Source organism: Rhinolophus sinicus, chromosome 18, assembly GCF_057876585.1.
Source record: "Rhinolophus sinicus isolate RSI-liver-muscle chromosome 18, RSI-T2T, whole genome shotgun sequence".
Taxonomy (NCBI): Eukaryota; Metazoa; Chordata; class Mammalia; order Chiroptera; family Rhinolophidae; genus Rhinolophus; species Rhinolophus sinicus.
In genome coordinates this window covers 38,980,652-39,002,164 of record NC_142518.1, presented here as the reverse complement: position 1 = coordinate 39,002,164, position 21,513 = coordinate 38,980,652, and the positions used below count along the sequence as shown (strand labels likewise).

At 39.1% G+C, this 21,513-nt stretch overlaps 1 protein-coding gene across 3 annotated transcripts in view; it reads left to right on the top strand.

Annotated features, from left to right (window-relative positions):
• SHROOM4 (shroom family member 4) overlaps positions 1–21,513 on the top strand; it is a 234,895-nt gene that overhangs the window by 111,281 nt on the left and 102,101 nt on the right. For all 3 annotated transcript variants that reach the window (XM_019717324.3, XM_074323223.2, XM_019717326.3), the window contains exon 2: positions 14,605–14,756. In XM_019717324.3, coding sequence (XP_019572883.3) covers positions 14,605–14,756 — 152 coding nt within the window. The remainder of the gene's footprint in view (positions 1–14,604; positions 14,757–21,513) is intronic.

Below are 21,513 nucleotides of genomic sequence, written 5' to 3'. Positions count from 1 at the left end.
ATCATGTGATTTTTATCCTTTATTTTTTTTATGTGATGTATCACATTGATAGATTTGCGGCTATTGAACCATCCTTGTGCCCCAGGGATGAACACCACTTGGTCGTGATGAATAATCATTTTAATGCATTGTTGCGTTCGATTTGCTCGAATTTGTTTAGGAATTTGCATCTGTATTCATCAGAGATATTGGTCTGTAGTTTTCTTTTATTGTGTTGTCCTTACCAGGTTTTGGTATCAGGGTAATGTTGGCCTCATAAAATGAGTTAGGGAGTACTGTCTCTTCTCCAATTTCTTGGAAGAGTTTGAGCAGCATTGGTATTAGATCTTTGAAGGTTTGGTAGAATTCACCAGTGAAGCCATCTGGTCCAGGACTTTTGCTTTTGGGAAGGTTTTGGATGACTGCTTCAATTTCGTTACTGGTGATCGGTCTGTTTAGATTTTCTAGTTCTTCATGGTTCAGCCTTGGAAGGCTATATGTTCCTAAGAACTTGTCCATTTCTTCTAGGTTATTGAATTTGGTGGCATATAGTCCTTCACAGTATTCTTGGATGATCCTTTTTATTTCTGTGTTGTCCGTGATAACTTCCCCTTTTTCATTTCTGATTTTGTTGAATAGTGTCTTCTCTCTTTTTATCTTAGTGAGTCTAGCCAAGGGTTTGTCAATTTTGTTAATCTTTTCAAAGAACTAGCTCTTTGTCACATTAATTTTTTCTATTGTCTTTTTGTTGTCTATTTCATTTAGCTCTGCTCTGATTTTTGTTATTTCCTTTCCTCTGCTGACCTTGGGTGTCACTTGTTCTTTTTCTAGTTCTTCAAGGTATAACATGAGGTTATTTATTTGGCATTTTTCTTGTTTCTTGAGATAGGCCTGTAATGATATAAATTTCCCTCTTAAAACTGCTTTAGCTGCATCCCCAAAATTTTTGTAGGATGTATTTTCATTGTCATTTCTTTCTATGTATCTTTCGATCTCTCCTCTAATTTCTTCTTTGACCCGGTCGTTCTTTAAAAGTATGTTGTTTAATCTCCATGTATTTGTGGTTTTTCCTACTTTCTTTTGCAGTTGATATCCAGTTTCAAAGCCTTGTGATCAGAGAGTATGTGTGGTATGATTTCAATCTTATTAAATTTGCTGAGGCTGATTTTATGTCCCAATATATGGTCTATCCTTGAGAATGTTCCATGTACACTAGAAAAGAATGTATAGTCTGATGTTTTAGGATGAAGTGTTTTATATATGTCACTTATGTCCATTTCATCTAATGTGTCATTTAGGGCTGCTATTTCGTTATTTTTTTTCTGTTTCGATGATCTATCCATAGTTGTCAATGATGTATTTAAGTCCCCTAGTATAATTGTGTTTTGGTCAATTTCTCCCTTTAGTTGTATTAGTAGTTGCTTGGTGTATTTCGGTGCTCCCTGATTGGGGGCATAAATATTGATGACTGTTATGTCTTCTTGTTTGTAGTCCCCTTTACCATTATGAAATGTCCATCTTTGTCTCTTATTGTCTTTTTCACCCTGACGTCTGTTTCATCTGTTATCGTTATGGCTACACCTGATTTTCTCTGGGTACCATTTGCTTGGAGTGTCAATTTCCACCCTTTCACTTTGAGTCTATACTTGTCCTTGTAGCTGAGATGTGTCTCTTGGAGACAGCATATGGTTGGGTTTAGTTTTTGATCCAATCTGCTACTCTGTGCCATTTATTGGTGAGTTCAGTCCATTTACATTTAGGGTGATTATTGATATGTGAGGATTTCCTGTCATTCTGTCTTCAGTTTTCTGGTAAGGCTGTGTCTCCATTGTTTCTTTGTCTTTTTGTTGTTGTCTATGATTTCTGTGTGTTGGTATTCTATGACTTTTCCCTCTGTTTCTTCTTTTATTACAGTATATATTTCAGTTCTGAATTTTTTTGGAGTGGTTACCTTTACGTTTATGTAAAAGAAAGTTTGATATTTAGAGTATTCCATTTTCTTCAGCACGCTTACTTTCTCCATTCCCATATTCCGGTTCAGGCCTTTACTTTCCCCCTTTTTATGTTTTGGTTGCCACAAATTTTCCCTGTTGATGGTGGTCTAATAGCCTCCTTTATTATTTCTTGTAGTGCAGGTCGTGTATTGGAAAATTCCCTCAGTATCTATATGTCTGGAAAGGTCTTTATTCCTCCTTCATATCTAAAGGATATCTTTGTTGTATATATTATTCTTTGCTCATAATTTGTCTTTCAATAGTTTGAATATTTGGTTCCACTCTTTCGTGGCTTTTAGAGTTTCTGCTGAAAAATCTGATGATAATCTAATGGGCTTTCCTGTGTAGGTTCCCGTCTTCTTTTCCCTGGCTGTCTTGAGGATTCTTTCTTTGTCGTTGAATTCAGACAGCTTCAATACAATGTGCCTTGGAAAAGGCCTGTTGGGATTGAGGTAATTAGTTGTTCTATTTGCTTCTTGGATTCGAGGATCCAGTTCTTTCCGCAAGTATGGAAATTTCTCATCGACAATTTGTTTGAATATATTCTCTGTTCCCTTCTCTCTTTGTTCTCCTTCTGGTATGCCCATTATTCTTATATTGCTCTTTCTGATGGAGTCAGAAAGTTCTTGTAGAGTTCTTTCATTTCTTTTAAGTCCCATGTCTCTTTTTTCTTCCATCTGTTTAATTTCCAGGTTTCTATCTTCGATGTCACTGATTCTTTCCTCCATCTGTTCAACTCTACTACCTAAGCTGGTTATTTCATTCTTCATTCCTTCTATTGAGTTCTTAATCTCCAGAAATTCTATTTGGTTCTTTTTAAAAATTTGAATCTGTTTCATAAAATGCTCATGTTGTTCTTTGATTGTGTTTCTGAGTTCATTCAACTGCCTTTCTGTGTTTTCTTGCATCTTGTTGAATTTTTTCATAGATGCAATCTTGAATTCTCTGTCGTTTAAGTTACATATTTCCATATCTTTAAGTTCCTTTACTGGAGACTTTTCACTTTCTTTCTGAGCTGTCTTGTTGCCTTGGTTATTCATGGCAATTACTCATTTATTATTTCTCTTCCTAGACATCTACAGGAGTGGCTTCTGAACAGGTTGCTAGGAAGAGATCTTTCTTTTGTTTTCCAGTACTTGTTGGTAGAATGTTTTATTTTCTTTCTGACTGTAGCCTTTTTTTCTCTCTCAAATGGTAGTGCTATGTTTTCTCTGCACTATTCCAGCTGCGAGTCTGTGTCTGGTGGCTACAGTTGTCAGAAGAGCAAATGTTTTGTTCTTTTGATCTAACACTGCTACTGTTCCACTTCTAGCACCGGGCAGGTGGGGGCAGGGCGAGCTCTGGGAGGGTAGGGCAGGGCCGACTAGTCTCAGTGCCTAAGGCTTCTGTTCTCTGCTCCGCAGTGAGGGCTTCAACCTCCGTTTTCAGCCTTCTTCCCTCAGTCTGTTCTCTGAGGTCTCTGCCGTGAGCGTTGGGTTCAGCCGTGTTATATTCTGCCCCCTCGGCCCTGTGGGCCAAAAGCGGAGCTCTAGCACTCTGAGTTCTTCCCTCTCCCGCAGCTGCGGTAGTTTCAGGAAGCAGCGAGCTCGGAGCACTGAGCTTGGTCTGCGATCCGTGCCTGCGGGGCTCGGTCTCCGCACTTCTCCCTTCCCTCCTCTCCTGCTCGCATGATTCGCCCACCTGTAGGTGACTTCAGTAGTGGGCCTCTTCGTCTTGCCTGTCTGCTGTGCAGTGAGTCCTTTGTGGAGTTATAGTTGTTTGATTAGTTGTAAATTCCTGGGGAGATTTACATAGGCTCACCTCACGTCGTCATTTTGATGACGTCATTGATTTTTTTTTTTTTAATTAAATTTATTGGGGTGACAATTGTTAGTAAAATTACATAGATTTCAGGTGCACAATTCTGTATTACATCATCTATAAATCCCATTGTGTGTTCATCACCCAGAGTCAGTTCTCCTTCCATCACCATATATTCGATCCCCCATACCCTCATCTCCCACCCCCCACCCCCCGCCCCCGTTACCCTCTGGCAACCACTAAACTATTGTCTGTGTCTGTGAGTTTCTGTTTCTCATTTGTTTGTCTTGTTCTTTTGTTGTTTTTGGCTTATATACCACATATCAGCGAAATCACATAGTTCTCTGCTTTTTCTGACTGACATATTTCGCTCAGCATTACACTTTCAAGATCCATCCATGTTGTCACAAATGTTCCTATATCATCTTTTCTTACCGCCGAATAGTATTCCATTGTGTATATATACCACAACTTCTTTATCCATTCATCTATCGAAGGACATTTTGGTTGTTTCCATGTCTTGGCCACCGTAAACAAAGCTGCAATGAACATTGGAGCACACGTGTCTTTATCTCTAAATGTTTTCAGATTTTTTTGGTAGATACCCAGAAGAGGGATTGCTGGGTCATATGGCAATTCTATTCGTAATTCTTTGAGAAATCTCCACACTGCCTTCCATAACGGCTGCACCAGTCTGCATTCCCACCAACAGTGTATGAGGGTTCCTTATTCTCCACAGCCTCTCCAACATTTGTTATTGTTTGTCTTGTTGATGATAGCCATTCTGACTGGGGTGAGGTGATATCTCATTGTGGTTTTGATTTGCATTTCTCTGATGATTAGTGATGTTGAGCATTTTTTCATATGTCTATTTGCCATTTGTATGTCCTCCTTGGAGAAATGTCTCTTCAAGTCCTCTGCCCATTTTTCAATTGGGTTGTTTGTTTTTTTGTTGTTGAGTTGCATGAGTTCCTTGTATATTCTGGATACTAGCCCCTTATCGGAGGCACTGTTTGCAAAAATCTTCTCCCATTTAGTTGGTGGCCTCTTTATTTTGTCAATGGTTTCTTTTGCTGTGCAGAAGCTTTTAAGTTTCATATAGTCCCATTCGTTTATTTTAGCTTTTACTTCCATTGCCTTTGGAGTCAAGTTCATAAAATGCTGTTTGAACCCAAGGTCCATAAGTTTAGTACCTATGTTTTCTTCTATGCAGTTTATTGTGTCGGGTCTTATGCTTAAGTCTTTGATCCATTTTGAATTAACTTTGGTACACGGTGAAAAATAGCAGTCCAGTTTCATTCTTTTGCACGTGGCTATCCAATTCTCCCAGCACCATTTATTGAAGAGGCTGTCTTTGCTCCATTGTATGTTTTTAGCTTCTTTGTCAAAAATTATCTGTCCATATTTATGCGGTTTTATTTCTGGGTTCTCAATTCTATTCCATTGGTCTATGTGTCTGTTTTTCTGCCAATACCATGCTGTTTTGATTATTGTAGCCCTGTAGTATAAGCCAAAGTCAGGAAGTGTGATACCTCCATTATTGTTCTTTTTCCTTAAGATTGCTTTGGCTATTCGGGGTCTTTTGTGGTTCCAAACAAATCTGATGATTTTTTGTTCTATTTCTTTAAAATATGCCATTGGGATTTTGATGGGGATTGCATTGAATCTGTATATTGCTTTGGGTAATATGGCCATTTTAACTATGTTGATTCTTCCAATCCATGAACACGGAATGTCTTTCCATTTCTTTGTGTCTTCTTCAATTTCTTTCAAAAATGTCTTATAGTTTTCAGCATATAGGTCTTTCACATCCTTGGTTAAGTTTATTCCTAGGTATTTTATTCTTTTTGCTGCAATTGCAAAAGGAATTGTTTTTTGTATTTCTTTTTCTGAGATTTCATTGTTAGTATATAGGAAGGCAATGGACTTTTGTGCGTTGATTTTGTAGCCGGCAACTTTACTGTATTCGTTGATTGTTTCTAATAGCTTTTTGGTGGAGTCTTTAGGGTTTTCTATATATAGCATCATGTCATCTGCAAAGAGCGATATTTAACTTCTTCATTCCCAATTTGGATGCCTTTTATTTCTTTCTCTTGCCTGATTGCTCTGGCAAGGACTTCCAACACTATGTTGAAAAGCAGAGGTGATAGGGGACATCCCTGTCGTGTTCCTGAAAGTAGAGCAAAGGGCTTCAGTTTTTCTCCATTAATTATGAGATTAGCAGAGGGTTTGTCATATATGGCCTTTATTATGTTAAGGTATTTTCCTTCTATACCCATTTTATTAAGTGTTTTAATCATAAATGGATGTTGTATCTTATCAAATGCTTTTTCTGCATCAATTGATATAATCATATGATTTTTGTCCTTTATTTTGTTTATGTGATGTATCACATTGATGGATTTGCGTATATTGAACCATCCTTGTGCCCCGGGGATGAACCCCACTTGGTCGTGATGAATAATCTTTTTAATGCATTGTTGTATTCGATTTGCTAGAATTTTATTTAGGATTTTTGCATCGGTATTCATTAGAGATATTGGTCTGTAGTTTTCTTTTTTTGTGCTGTCCTTACCAGGTTTTGGTATCAGGGTAATGTTGGCCTCATAAAATGAGTTAGGGAGTACTGTCTCTTCTTCAATTTTTTGGAAGAGTTTGTGCAGAATTGGTATTAGACCCTCTTTGAAGGTTTGGTAGAATTCACTAGTGAAGCCATCTGGTCCCGGACTTTTGCTTTTGGGAAGGTTTTGGATGACTGATTCAATTTCGTTACTAGTGATCGGTCTGTTTAGATTTTCCAGTTCTTCATGGTTCAGCCTTGGAAGGCTATATGTTTCTAAGAACTTGTCCATTTCTTCTAGGTTGTTGAATTTGGTGGCATATAGTCCTTCATAGTATTCTTGGATGATCCTTTGTATTTCTGTGGTGTCCGTGATAACTTCCCCTTTTACGTTTCTGATTTTGTTAATCAGTGTCTTCTCTCTTTTTATCTTAGTAAGTCTAGCCAAGGGTTTGTCAATTTTGTTAATCTTTTCAAAGAACCAGCTCTTTGTCATATTAATTTTTTCTATTGTCTTTTTGTTCTCTATTTCATTTAGTTCTGCTCTAATTTTTGTTATTTCCTTTCTTCTGCTGACCTTGGGTTTTACTTGTTCTTCTTTTTCTAGTTCTTTAAGGTGTAACATAAGGTTATTTATTTGGGAGTTTTCTTGTTTTTTGAGATAGGCCTGTAATGAGATAAATTTCCCTCTTAAAACTGCTTTCGCTGCATCCCAAAAATTTTGGTAGGATGTATTTTCATTGTCATTTGTTTCTATGTATCTTTTGATCTCTCCTCTAATTTCTTCTTTGACCCAGTCCTTCTTTAAAAGTATGTTGTTTAGTCTCCATGTATTTGTGTTTTTTCCCGCTTTCTTTTTACAGTTGATATCCAATTTCAAAGCCTTGTGATAAGAGAATATGCATGGTATGATTTCAATGTTCTTAAATTTGTTGAGACTGATTTTATGTCCCAATATATGGTCTATCCTTGAGAATGTTCCATGTACACTAGAAAAGAATGTATAGTCTGATGTTTTAGGATGAAGTGCTCTATAAATGTCAATTATGTCCATTTCATCTAATGTGTCATTTAGGGCTACTATTTCGTTATTTATTTTCTGTTTGGATGATCTATCCATAGCTGTCAATGATGTATTTAAGTCCCCTAGTATAATTGTATTTTGGTCAATTTCTCCCTTTAGTTCTGTTAGTAGTTGCTTGGTGTATTTCGGTGCTCCCTGATTGGGGGCATAAATATTGATGACTGTTATGTCTTCTTGTTGTACAGTCCCCTTCACCATTATGAAATGTCCATCTTTGTCTCTTGTTATCTTTTTCACCTTGAAGTCTGTTTCATCTGATATCATTATGGCTACACCTGATTTTCTCTGGGCACCATTTGCTTGGAGTGTCAATTTCCACCCTTTCACTTTGAGTCTATGCTTGTCCTTGTAGCTGAGATGTGTCTCTTGGAGACAGCATATGGTTGGGTTTAGTTTTTTGATCCAATCTGCTACTCTGTGCCTTTTTATTGGCGAGTTCAGTCCATTTACATTTAGGGAGATTATTGATATGTGAGGATTTCCTGTCATTCTATCCTTAGTTTTCTGGTAAGGCTGTGTCTCCATTGTTTCTTTGCCTTTTTGTTGTTGTCTATTATTTCTGTGTGGTGGTATTCTATGATGTTTCCCTCTGTTTCTTCTTTTATTTCAGTATATATTTCAATTCTGGATTTATTTTGAGTGGTTACCCTTAAGTTTATGTACAAGAAAGTTTGATATTTAGAGTATTCCATTTTCTTCAGCACGCTTACTTTCTCCATTCCCATATTCCGGTTCAGGCCTTTACTCTCCCCCTTTTTGAGTTGTGGTTGCCACAAATTGTCCCTGTTGATGGTGGTCGAATAGCCTCCTTTAGTATTTCTTGTAGTGCAGGTCGTGTATTAGAAAATTCCCTCAGCTTCTGTATGTCTGGAAAGGTATTTATTCCTCCTTCATATCTAAAGGATATCTTTGCTGGATATATTATTCTTGGCTCATGGTTTCTCTCTTTCAATAGTTTGAATATTTGGTTCCACTCCCTCCTGGCTTGTAGAGTTTCTGCTGAAAAATCTGATGATAATCTAATGGGCTTTCCTTTGTAAGTTACCGTCTTCTTTTCCCTGGCTGCCTTGAGAATTCTTTCTTTGTCGTTGATTTTAGACAGCTTCAATACAATGTGCCTTGGAGAAGGTCTGTTGGGATTGAGGTAACTAGGTGTTCTATTTGCTTCTTGGATTCGAGGGTCCAGTTCTGTCCACAAATTTGGGAAGTTCTCTTCGACAATTTGTTTGAATATATTCTTTGTTCCCTTCTCTCTTTCTTCTCCTTCTGGTATGCCCATTATTCTTATATTGCTCTTTTTGATGGAGTCAGAAAGTTCTTGTAGAGTTTTTTCATTTCTTTTAAGTCTCAAGTCTCTTTCTTCTTCTATTTGTGTCATTTCCAGGTTTCTATCTTCGATGTCACTGATTCTTTGCTCCATCTGGTCAACTCTACTACCTAAGCTGGTTATTTCATTCTTAATTTCTTCTATTGAGTTCTTAATCTCCAGAAATTCTATTTGGTTCTTTTTTAAGATTTCAATCTCTTTCGTAAAATGCTCATGCTGTTCTTTGATTGAGTTTCTGAGTTCCTTTAACTGCCTATCTGTGTTTTCTTGTATCTCGTTGAGTTTTTTCAGAACTGCAATCTTGAATTCTCTGTCATTTAAGTCACATATTTCTGTATCTTTAATGCCTTCTCTGGAGATTTTTCACTTTCTTTCTGAGCTATCTTGTTGCCTTGGTTATTCATGGCGATTACTGGTTTACTATTTCTCTTCCTAGACATCTACAGGAGTGACTTCTGCAACAGGTTGATAGAAAGCGGTCTTTCTTTTGTTTGCCAGTACTTGTTGGTAGAATGTTTTATTATTTCTCCAACTGCAACTTATTTTTCTTCTCCCACACAGTAGTTGTATGTTTTCTCTGCACTATTCCAACTTCTCACACAATGGGGGGATTCCCTGGGAGACGGGCTTCTCCTCTGTTAATAGTTCGTCTAGGTCACAGGGCGCAGTGTCCCGGTGGGTATGCGGAGAGCTTTTGATGTTCCAAAGCTCTTCCAGCTCCTGATTCAGAGCCCGTATATTTCAGCAGTTCTGTTTACTCCTGCAGGGATCTGCCCAGATAGGTCGGGTCAGGGGCGGGGTGAGTTGTGAGAGGTGGCCCAGAGCAATGGCGGCGACCACCACCACAGCTGGTCCTGCTTCCACAGCTCTCTCCCCTTTGCTGGAACCAGTTGGGCTGTGAATTTGTGTTTGCGGCCCACAGTTCTCAAAACAGCAAATTTTCTGCTGTTTTGATCTGTAACTGCTACTGTTTCGCTTCTAGCACCGGGCAGGTGGGGACGGGGCGAGCTCTGGGAGGGGAGGGAGGGGGCGGCTAGTCTCAGTGCCCAAGGCTCCGGTCTCTGCTCGGCAGTGCGGGCTTAAACCACCGTTTTCAGCCTTTTTCCCTCAGTCTTTTCTCCGAGGTCTCTGCCGTGAGTGTTGGGTTCAGCCGTGTTATATTCTGTCCCCTCAGCCCTGTGGAGCCCTGGCGGAGCCCTAGCAGTCCGATCTCCCGCAGCTGCGGTAGTTCCGGGAAGCAGCGAGCTTGGTGCACCGAGCTAGGTCTGCGTCCTGAGCCCGCCCGCGCGGCTCGGTCTCCGCGCGCTTCTCCCTTTCCTCCTCCCTCCACTCGTGCGAATCTCCCACCTGTAGGTGATTTCAGTCGGTGGTGGGCCTCTTCGTGTTGCCTGTCTGCTGTGCAGGGAGTCTTTTGTGGAGTTTTTGTTGTTCAATTTGTTGTAAATTCCAGGGGAGCTTTACAGAGGCTCACCTCACTCCGCCATTTTTTTTCACGTCATTGATTTTTAATGCTGCTCTTACGCTTATAGGCATTCTATACCTGTTTGTTATTGTTGCAGATCCTGTTTCTCCTGCTCACTGCATTTTTCAAGATAAACCTGATTTAACTTTTTTTCACTTTCTGATATTTCCTAAGTTTATTCAAAAGACCCAAGCAATTATCTGCTGATACCTGAGTAAATAAAAGCTACTAGAAAGCTAGTACGTGCTGTTAAGTCCATTTTTCTTTGCGTTTACTCTCAAGGGGCCAACTTGTCACTTTGTTGACAGCTATCAGAGCAGTTCATGCTTCATTGAAGAGCCATCAAAAATTTCCAAATCACCAGCTCATTTGCAGAAAACGGGGCTTCAGGAATCTCTCTCAGTGTCCCAGCTGTGCTTTTAAAAGTGTTCTAACCTTGATGGACCACTTTGAAATAATAAAGACTGCAGGGAAATGAGAGATGGATGTTAATTAGTCTGTTTTGAAGGAGTGAAACATGGATAAAGGCAAAGTACAATGGGGCAAAAAGCTGGGATTGTCTATGTTAGCAGAAGAATATGGCATGACTTTGCTAACTGTTCACAGGTCACTGAATGTCAGAGCTCCAAAGACCCTTTCATCTAGGCAAACTCCAACATTTTACCAGTAAGGGAAAAGAGTCCAAAAGAGGGTGAAAGGACTTGTCCAAGGTCAATCAGCTCTTCCCAACTTTCCAGGCACCATCTTGCTTTTGGTTATACAACCTTTATGCAATCAATGTTCAATTACTTGGGCTACTCACTGCTAGCCCACCGATTACTTGGACAATCCAAAATGACACAGAAGTTAACCATCAGTTACACTGGACTCTGTAATGTTTGTTTATACTGATCTTCCAATGCACCTGGGTCCAGTCTGCAAATTCACAACCCTTCAAATGAAACAAGAAAGGTACCCTGAAGCTCTGATTCAGGAAGAGCTGGAAAGTTGACCAGTCGTACAGAATGGACAGCATCAAATGATGCTATACAGTCCCTAAAGCAGGGCATGTTATTCTCAACAAGTTTGTTGAGTCACTTTTCCGGGGGCCCAGCCAGAATTATGAATGGGGTGGTTGGAAGCGGAAAACAAAACCTTTTATTATATGTGCTGTCGTAGCGAGCACAACAAAACCTTTTATAGAAGAATATATGTATCTTCCTCTCTTCCTCCCACCATTCTTTCCTTCCTCTCTCCCTCTCTTCCTCCCTCCCTCCCTCCCTCCCTCCCTTCCTCCTTTCCTTCCTTCCTCCCTCCCTCCCTCCCTCCCTCCCTCCCTCCCTCCCTTCCTTCCTTCCTTCCTTCCTTCTTTCCTTCCTATTCCTTTTCCTGGCTAGAAAAATGAACAGCTGCTTTATCGTCTAGATAAACAAATGTGTGGTGGAGAGCTGGCTCTCAAGAGGCAAAACAATAAATGGAAAACATGTTGGATTCCAGAAATCTATGTGGATCGGGATAGGAGAAAGACTAGTGAACAATAATCTTTAAAGCATCAAAATGTCAGGAATAAGAAGGAATCTGTTGTATAGCTCAGCAAATGCCCTGTGTCTGGGAAAGGACTAGTTTGGGGTATAGTCCAAGGGATCTTTGACCAAATGGAGTTTCATTTTCTGCTCTGGACACGTCTGGACTCTGGGATTGTGCTAGGTGCCCATAATTTGCTGTTTTGTTGTCTGCAAATCCTCACACTTGTGCTAAAGTAGCATTGTTACACTCACCATTTCTGTCCTGAGGAGGATGCTGTGGGTGACTTGAGAAAAGGCATGAAACCACAAAAGGGGCATATATATAGTGGGCCTGAGGGTGTAGTCTAAGAAAGAGTTCCTGCAAGGACTCAGATAACGGCAGCCGAAGTGGCAGTAGGGAATGCAAAAACGCCTGAGCTTTTGCTGCAGCAATAATTAAGCATTTTAGTTTAAAAGGTTCCCCCCTTTCATTTTCTGGCCTAGAATAAAGAGAGTGCTTAATTAACCCAAAGCGGTACTTAATACCAATACATATTGAAGAGAAGACTTGCTGTGGATAATTGAGTTGTATGAATAAAAAAATGGGTAGTGTGAATTAAGACAAATGTACACCAACAAGAAAAATCTATTAACATTCATTCATTAGACTCCTGTTTATGGTTCTTTGTTAGCCTAAGGAAGGAAGCCCTTTCAAATGGCTCATTCCTGTTAAAAGTCCTGCCTGATGCTGAGGGACTTCCACGGATGCCAAAGGAATGAGTCATTCATACAGAACTTCTGAAATTCAAGTACAGCACTATGCTTTTTTTCTTTTTCTTTCTCTCTTTTTCTTTCTTTCTTTCTCTCTCTCCTTTTTTTTTCTGGCAGCAGGCAGCAGTGACTGTGAAGTAATAATGATAATGACAATGGAAATAAGAATCTGATCCTAATTAATTTGTTGAGAGTTATTCTCCATTTACCAATATTGGCTTGGTTTGTCTTGAGTTGTGGCCCAGGTACTGAAACAAAGATACCTTTGAATCAATATATGTATACATACATATATACATACATATATGTATATATGAATGTATGTATATGTGTATGTATGTGTATGTGTGTATATATATATATATTCATTCAAAGCCACTTGGCTAACCTACAATTTATCAAACAAAGGTTAATTTAAAAAAAACTGTTGGGTTAGCAGCAGTAAATTTACCAACATTCTGTGTTTTAACTCAGAATTTCAATTTATTTGATGGGGTTTTTTAAATCCTGAATTAACAATTTTCTCTGGACCCAGGAGGTCTCATCTGCCAAATTGTACATGGGCTGGCCAACCTAAGGCTCAGCAATATTCTTTTAGGTTGGTGCAAAAGTAATTGCAATTTCAAAGGTTAAAAATAATTGTAAAAACCGCAATCACTTTTGCATCAACCTAATAACTTCCATGATGTGGGGTAGAGTGGAGGGATACTATTAAAGACTGAGAAAAAGATTGGAACAAGAGTAGAAGTGTAAAAACACCTGTAGGGAAGACCAGCCCTTATTGGCCCCACTTGGACTCTCCCTTTCCCTAAGGATTGCATAGTTTAATCTTCCTCACCTCCCTTGCTATTGGGAGTAAAAAACAAACAAACAAATGAACAAACAAGCATACAAACATCTCTTCCTGATTCCATCAGTGGGCTGGACCTCTTTTCACTTGAGCGTCTTCGTGGACATGTGACCTTTTGACAGTAACCTACCCCTTGAGGCTGGGAGTTGTGTGTGCTTTGTTCATTTCTGTATGGCTAGCACTTAGCATGTTGTCCTGTGCATACTAGAAATTCACTATAAACTTGAGGAATGAATTAATGGATAAATGAGATGACTCCTACTACCATGATGGAATTGATGTTCCAATAGGTAGAACTCACCTTTGAAGTAGAAGGAATGTTACATATAAAAGTAGCCATAAGCAGGGACCCTTGAGGGCCTACCCCAGTCACTATTATGTCTGCCTTTGCTGTCAATGCCCCCCAGCCTGACTACCTTATTGCCAAGATTGCCCTGGTCAAAGGAAATTCTGTAGGCTATGGTGGATCAGTGAACACCCAGGTTCCCAGCTTTTGGCAAATGCCTACTATATGCCAGACACTGGAAGCACTGTGCTAGGCACTTGTTGAAGTGGCATAGATAAATGATTGGTTACTTTGTGCAGAGTTTGTATCTTTTGAATTTGCAATTCCACTTATATAATATTGAGTTGGAATCCACCTTCAGAGTCAAACCCCTTGGTATAATAATCAGAGCTCACATTTATTGAGAACATACTGCTCCCAGACATTTCACATGCTAACAACCCCATGAGGTGGGTACTCTTATTATCTATGTTTCATGTACGAGGTCATTGAGAAACAGAGATGTTAGATAACTTGTGCAGGGTCACACAGCTAGGAAGTACTAGAGCCAAGATTAAAACTCAAGTTTGTCACTGTTCAAAGTCTGCCCGAAGATAGGAAATCACTTGCCAAAGATCAATTTGCTGGAGCCTAGTTCTTCTGGCTCTAATTTAGGTACACATTTTGCTATGCATGCTGCTACTTTAGTCCACACTGTGGGATTACTTCCAAGCATCATTTTCGTATTTAGAAGTGCTTGTCACCGTAGGTGAACAGTGGATTCTTCCAGGGCAAAGATTGTATTATTACTGTATTGCTTCCTTTCTCAAGGGCTTGCCCAAGCTTTTGCTTCAGTAAATAATGGCCTGTGATCAGCTTCTTAGCTGCTGCCTGGAAGCCATACTGGAGCTTTCTGGAGCCATCGACCCCCTCCCCCACTTCTGGCTCAGAGGTTCGGAGGAGCCAGGGAGTAGAATTTTGGGTAAGAAGTTGCCTCACCACCTGATTTCTTTTTTTCTCTGCAACAGATTGAAGATGGGGGCAAGGCAGCCTTGTCCCAGAAGATGAGGACTGGTGATGAGCTGGTGAATATCAATGGCACTCCATTGTATGGCTCCCGCCAAGAGGCCCTCATCCTCATCAAAGGTTCCTTCCGGACCCTCAAGCTGATTGTGAGGAGGTAAGGTACAAGGAGATTTGCTGTAAGGTGTAATGACCACTAAAACCACTTAGTTGGTAGTAAAGCTTCATAGAGTCATATTTCTATCAGTAGCAAAAATAGAGGTGTTTCCCATGAACAGAATTCTGCGCACAGCTGAAACAGAATGTCTAGGAGAAAGGAACTTTGGTTCAAATCCTGGGACTGTCACATACCCATGTCACCTTGGATAAATTTATGTTACCTCTGCAAGATTCAGACTCTTTATTTGCTATTGAGAGAGTGAAAATGACTCAATACACACAAGGGCCTATGTAACCCAGCATTTTTCTGTCTCTTCCTTCATAAATGGCTCCCACTTCTCAACCACTCAGATATAAAGAGACACTACTACCAACTATGGCAGGCATTCTGGATGCTATGGCAAACTCTAGGATAGAAACCCTGTCCTTGAGGAGTGCTATAGTCTAGCAGAGGAGAAAGACACACATGTGACAAACTAATTTACAGTACTTTTTTTTAAATTATAGTTTATTGGGGTGACAATTGTTAGTAAAATTACATAGATTTCAGGTGCACAATTCTGTATTACATCATCTATAAATCCCATTGTGTGTTCATCACCCCGAGTCAGTTCTCCTTCCATCACCATATATTCGATCCCCCTTACCCTCATCTCCCACCCCCCACCCCCCACCCCCCTTACCCTCTGGCAACCAATAAACTATTGTCTGTGTCTATGAGTTTCTGTTTCTCATTTGTTTGTCTTGTTCTTTTGTTGTTTTTGGTATTCTTTATTTCTGACTGGTTCTTTTTCATGGTTTCTGTCCTTTTTTATGTCCTTATGTTCTCACTAAGTTCCTTAGGTATTCTTATAATCAGTATTTTAAACTCTGTCTCTGGTAGGTTTGTTGCCTCCATTTCATTTAGTTACATTCTGGAGGTGTCCTGTTCTTTCATTTGGGACATGTTTTGTTTTTGTTTCCTCATTCTGGTTGCCACTCTATGTTTGCTTCTATGTATTAGGTAGATCTCCTATGTCTCTCAGTCTTTTCTGGGTGGCCTTATGTAGTACGTGTCCTGTGTAGTCGAATTGCACAATTTCCCTAATCTCCTGTACTTGTGTTCCAGGAGTGTCCATTGTGTGTTATGTGTGTCCTCCTGTTGTAGGTGAGCCTTGATTGCTTTTGGCGCATTAATGGGTGGGATTGATTCCCAGGCTGACTAACTGTGAGAACTGGCTGTGCCCACAGTGTATGAGCTGCTGTGTGTGGACTGAGCCCTCAGAGGAGGCTTCACTCCCACAGGCTCTTGTGCCTATTGAGACCCCACACCTTTGGATGAGCCATTTGTGGTGCTAACCAGGTAGTGCTCTGGTATGGTCTGAAGGTGGCCCCTGGGTGTGTTGTTTCGGGTGTCTTTTGGGTGGGGCTCCCATGCAGGACAATTTCAGCTTTATCTGTTACTGGCCTGTGGCTACGTAGTAGGAGGTACAAAGCTATATGTGATTGGTCGCTGCCTGTACTGGACCTGGAGGCATGTGGGGATGGCCTTGCTGTGAACTGAGGCTGGCTTCCACCAATAGTGAACCTGAAGCAGCTTAGTAAAGGGCCCAGGGCCCCTTAGGCCTATTGCCACCTGCCAGCTGCCTGTAAGGCCCAGACAATGAAAGAGGCTCCTTAGGTGCGCATGCTGGGCTGGTTGACCCCATGTTGAGAGTGCCTTCAGTGATGCAACACTAGAAGTCTTGATGTGGCCTCTTCTTTATATCCCTATTTATAGTGGTTCTGTTCAGCTAGTGTTCAGATGATTCTTGAGGTTGAATTTTCTATAATTTATTTGCAATTTTGGAGTGATCCTGGGATACAGCAGGCACAACATTTACCTAATCCTCTATCTCGAATCTCCCCTCAAATGATTTATTCTAAGGAGAGAACACTTAAGGGGAAAGGGTTTTGAGTTAGTAAGGATGAAGTTATATAGAATCCCATTCATTTCTTATATTACCTGCTAGTACCTAATATTAAGCCATGCCTGCCCATGTACCTGGGTAGAAGGTCACATCTTAAGTAATGCCTTATACAATAGACACATTGTCACTGATTCAGTCTTGAATCAGTCATGATTAGGGTTTTAAATAAGTCTTCTTGGTGGGGTAGCTTGGTGAATTTGGAAGAGTTTTTGTTTGGGAGTCGGATAGACCCATGTATGCTACTTTCTAGTTCTGTCACATGGGAAATAGTAGTTCCTATATTAGGGCATTGTTGTGTTAACTAAATGAGGCAGTTTATGTAAAATGCCTTTCACATAATGGGTTCTCAATACATTTCAGTCCCATTCCTTTCCCTAGGGTATAAAAGAAGCATAATTGGAGTAACCATTATTATATAGGAGAACATCAGAACTGTAGTGTGCTTTCTAACCTTATTTTTAGAGAATATGATTTGCTGGAAAACCATTAGGGGTGACAAAGATCTGAACAGGAAATAAAAGTCACTGTGAGATACTGGTTATACAGGGATACCAGCAATACTAGCCTTTAAAGGGAATGTAGCCACCATCCATAGTGGCTTCTGAGCCAGAAAGTATTCAGATGGGTCACCCACTCATCTCCCCATGATGAACTCCATGTCCTCTTTCTCCCTGCTGTAGCAATATCTGTCACTACCAGTCACTTATGAGTGACCATAATTATGGCCTTGGAGATAGTAAAGCCCTTTGCTTTGCATGGTGTCGCAGGTCATTATGGCTCCCTGATCCTACATTGTCTATCCTTTCAGCCTCCCCCTCTCAGCCCCTATTGGAGGAGGCTTTCAATGACATAATTTATTAGGTGATGCTGCCCTCTTGTGGAAAACCTAACCTTCACCTATGGGCTACCATGGGGATAGTATAGGACATTCATTCCCTGTTAGTCTAAATTATTCCTCAAATTTATAAAAGATCTCTTAGCACATAAAGAAATATATGCTCCCTAAATTTTGATGTTTAGCCTCATGTTTTATACTAATGTAGGACAACTTTGGTTTTCATAGCAATCAACTGACAAAGATTCAACGCTCAGCTTTAGATCTGGCCTTGAGTCCTTTGTGATGAATATAAAGAGAAGGAACTTTATAAAATGGCCTATTCTGAAAAGCCAGCCCAGATCTTCCTCCTATATTGTCTTTTAGATAATGGTCAACTAAGTCAGAAACCTAGGTGTTACCCTCAACTCTTCTTGCTTGCCCCCATCCCTTTCAATCTAATCAATTCAAGTTTTGATAATTCTATTTGCTAGAAACCTCTGCTGCCTTTGTCTCAATCCAATCACTCATAATCTCTTTCCTAGACTATTTTGAGAGTCTTCTCACTGGCTTCTAATGTTTTGGTCTTACCTCCTCCCAATCAACCCATTCTTCAAATAAGGTATCAGATCATGTCACTTATCTATTTGATAAAACAAAAACAAAAACAGGACCAATAACCATACAATCATGTTGTTCCCAACAAATTCATTTTATAATTATAGAAGTTAGAAGCTGTATCGAGGATATTGTATTCATGAACTATTTTATTTTTTTTTGCAAAAAAAGGCATCCAAACATATAAAGAAAAAACTGTTTCCAGTACAAGAAGAAAAATTATAGAAATGTCTGTATGGGATACCTTCACATAATTTAACTATGAAGAGAAAGTAGACCAAAGCAAAAATAAAATAAGTACTTAGAATATTAGAAAAACATAATTTATCAGATCTAATATCAAAAATATATTTTATAAACCGTGAATATGCCCTCTTTTCAGATAAATATTCACAGAACATTTTTTAATTGATCATATGGTATTCAACAAAGGAAACCTTTGCAAACTCATACAAGTAGAAATTATACTTGCCCTGTTCTGATGATAATCTAAAACTTTTACAAATTTAAACAAAAGTCTTCAGCTGCTTGAATATTTCATAACACATTTATATGCACATATTAGCCTAAAGAAGCACTAGCAGACTAATAAAAAATAACAAAAATGAGATCGTAACTTATCAAAACTTTGAGAGCAATATTCAGAAGTGAATTCATAACCTTAAATATTTCATTATTAAAATGAAGAATGAAATTACATGACTAAGAGTCCAATATAATATGAAGCTGAGGGGTAAGGTTTTTTTTTTATGGGTGGATAAATTAAGTAGATAAGCCTCTAGCAAATTTAATCAAGAAAACAAAGATGAATTATAAATAAAATTTAAATGATAAATGGAATGTAACAACCAATACAAAGAAAGTTTCTTAAATTATAGGATACTACTATAATTGTACCCTAATAAATTTGAAAATCTCTGAGAAATTCAAAATATCTAATAAAATGTTCAGTACCAAAAAATGGGCTGAGGACCTGAATAGACATTTCTTGAAAGAGGACATGCAGATGGCGAACAGACGTATGAATAGATGCTCAACATAACTAATCATCAGAAAAATGAAAATTAAAAGCACAATGAGATATCACCTCACACCTGTCAGAATGGCTATCATCAATAAATCAACAAACAACAAGGGTTGGAAAGGATGTGAAGGGAAGGGAGCCCTCGTGCACTGTTGGTGGGATTGCAGATTGGTGCAGCCACTATGGAAAGAGTTCAGAGGTTCCACCAAAAATTTACAAAAAAGAACTACCTTATGACCCAGCAATTCCACTTCTGGGTATTTATCTGAAGAAATCCAAAACACTAATTCAAAAAAACATATGCACTCGATGTTCATTGCAGCACTATTTACAATAGCCACAATATGGAGGCAACCTTTATCCATCGGTAGATGACAGGATAAAGAAGAGGTGATATATATATATATATATATAATGGAATATTACTTGACCGTAAAAGAGAAAAATCATACCATTTGTGACAACATGGATGGATGTGGAATGTATTATGTTAAATGAAATAAGTCAAACAGAGAAAGACAAATACCTATGATCTCACTTATATGTGGACTCTAGACTCTAAAGAACAAAATAAATGAACAAAACAGAAACAGACTTATAGATACAGAGAACAAACATGGTTGCCAGATGGGCTGGAGCTTGGGGGGCTGGGTGCAAAAGGTGAAGGGATTGAGAAGTACAAATTGGTAGTTTCAAAATAGTCATGGGGATATAAAGTACAGCATAGAGAATATAGTCAATAATATTGTAGTAACTATGTATAGTGCCAAGTGGGTACTAGACTAGTCAGGGGAATCATTTTGTAAATTATTCAACGTCTGACAATTAAGTTCGTGAACTCATCCTAGAAAAAGTGCTACATACCTCATTGCTGAGTATCACTATGGTCACCTTCGAAGTACTCCCCTTGGGAAGCTATGCACTGATGCCAGTGCCTAGTCCACCCTTCAAAGAAATTTTGGAACTCTTTCTGGAATGGCCATCAGTGCTGTCATTGTATTACCCTTGGTGTCGTGAATGTCATCAAAATGTCTTCCTTTCAATATTTCCTTTATCTTTGGGTAAAGGAACAAGTCATTGGGGGCCAGATGAGGTAAGTATGGAGGGTGTGGGTGTCCCAGTACAGTTAGTTATTTGTTTACTGGCTAAAAACTCCTTTTGCTTTTATTCATCAGTGAGGTCTTTCAGGACCATTTTTGCACACACCTTTCGCATGCCAAGAGTTTCAGTCAAGATTTTTCTAACTGTTTCTCTAGTGATGTTTACTTGGTCTGCTATGCTTCTCACAGTCAGCCAATGATTTTTATGCACAATTTGATGAATATTTGCAATGTTTTCATCAGTTCTGCTTGTTACTGGCTGCCTTAAACTCTGTTTATCAGTGATGCATTCTCTCCCTTCAGAAAAACGTTTAACCCATTTGTACACTGCCATTTTCTTCATGGAATTATCCCCATAAACTTGGACTAACATGTCCCTGTTTCCACTTCCACTCTTGCCAAGTTTAACAAGAAATCTAATGTTTGTTCATTGCTCTAAGTCAAGCTCAGACATTCTGGTGACAGCATACAGAAACACGCAACAATAATAATGAATGCCACTCAGCAAGACACCACCACACGTTGACACAAACACACTGTGAGACACTGATATACTGAGGTTATGAAACCTTACCGAGCTGTTTGTGCAGTGCTGCCAATGTAAGTGTATGGTGGCAAGTTCGCGAACTTAATTGTCAGACCTCGTATAAATGTCTAACCACTATACTGTACATCTGAAACTAATATAAAATAATATTGACTGTCAACTGTAATTGAAAATTTTTCAGAAAGGGGGGAAACTGAAGTGAAATAAGAGGTTCCAGTTATAAAACAGTAAAACATGGGGATGTAGTGTACAGCATTGGGAATATAATCAATAACACTGTAACAACGTTTTACAGTGTCATATGGCTACTAGACTTATCATGGTGACCACTTCTTTAGGTATATAAATGTTGAAAAACGATGGTGGGCACCTGAAACTAATATAATATTGTATGTTAGCTATATTTTAATGAAAAAAATGAAAAGAAATCTAACTGGACCTGCAACTGTAGAAACATTGAAAACAATTATCAAAGAGAAACTTCCAAAAATACTCTGGGGTCAGATGTTTTTATCAGTGAGTTCCTTCAAACTTTCTAGGAATAACCAAGTTCAATTCTATAATTGAAAATCTTGCAGTTATTCACAGTGTTTGAAGCTAGCATCACTCTGATACCAACACCTGATAGACTGCTCCCAAAAGAATATTCTATTCAGTTTGTGAACTTACATGCAAAATTTATAAATGAAATTCTATCAAATCT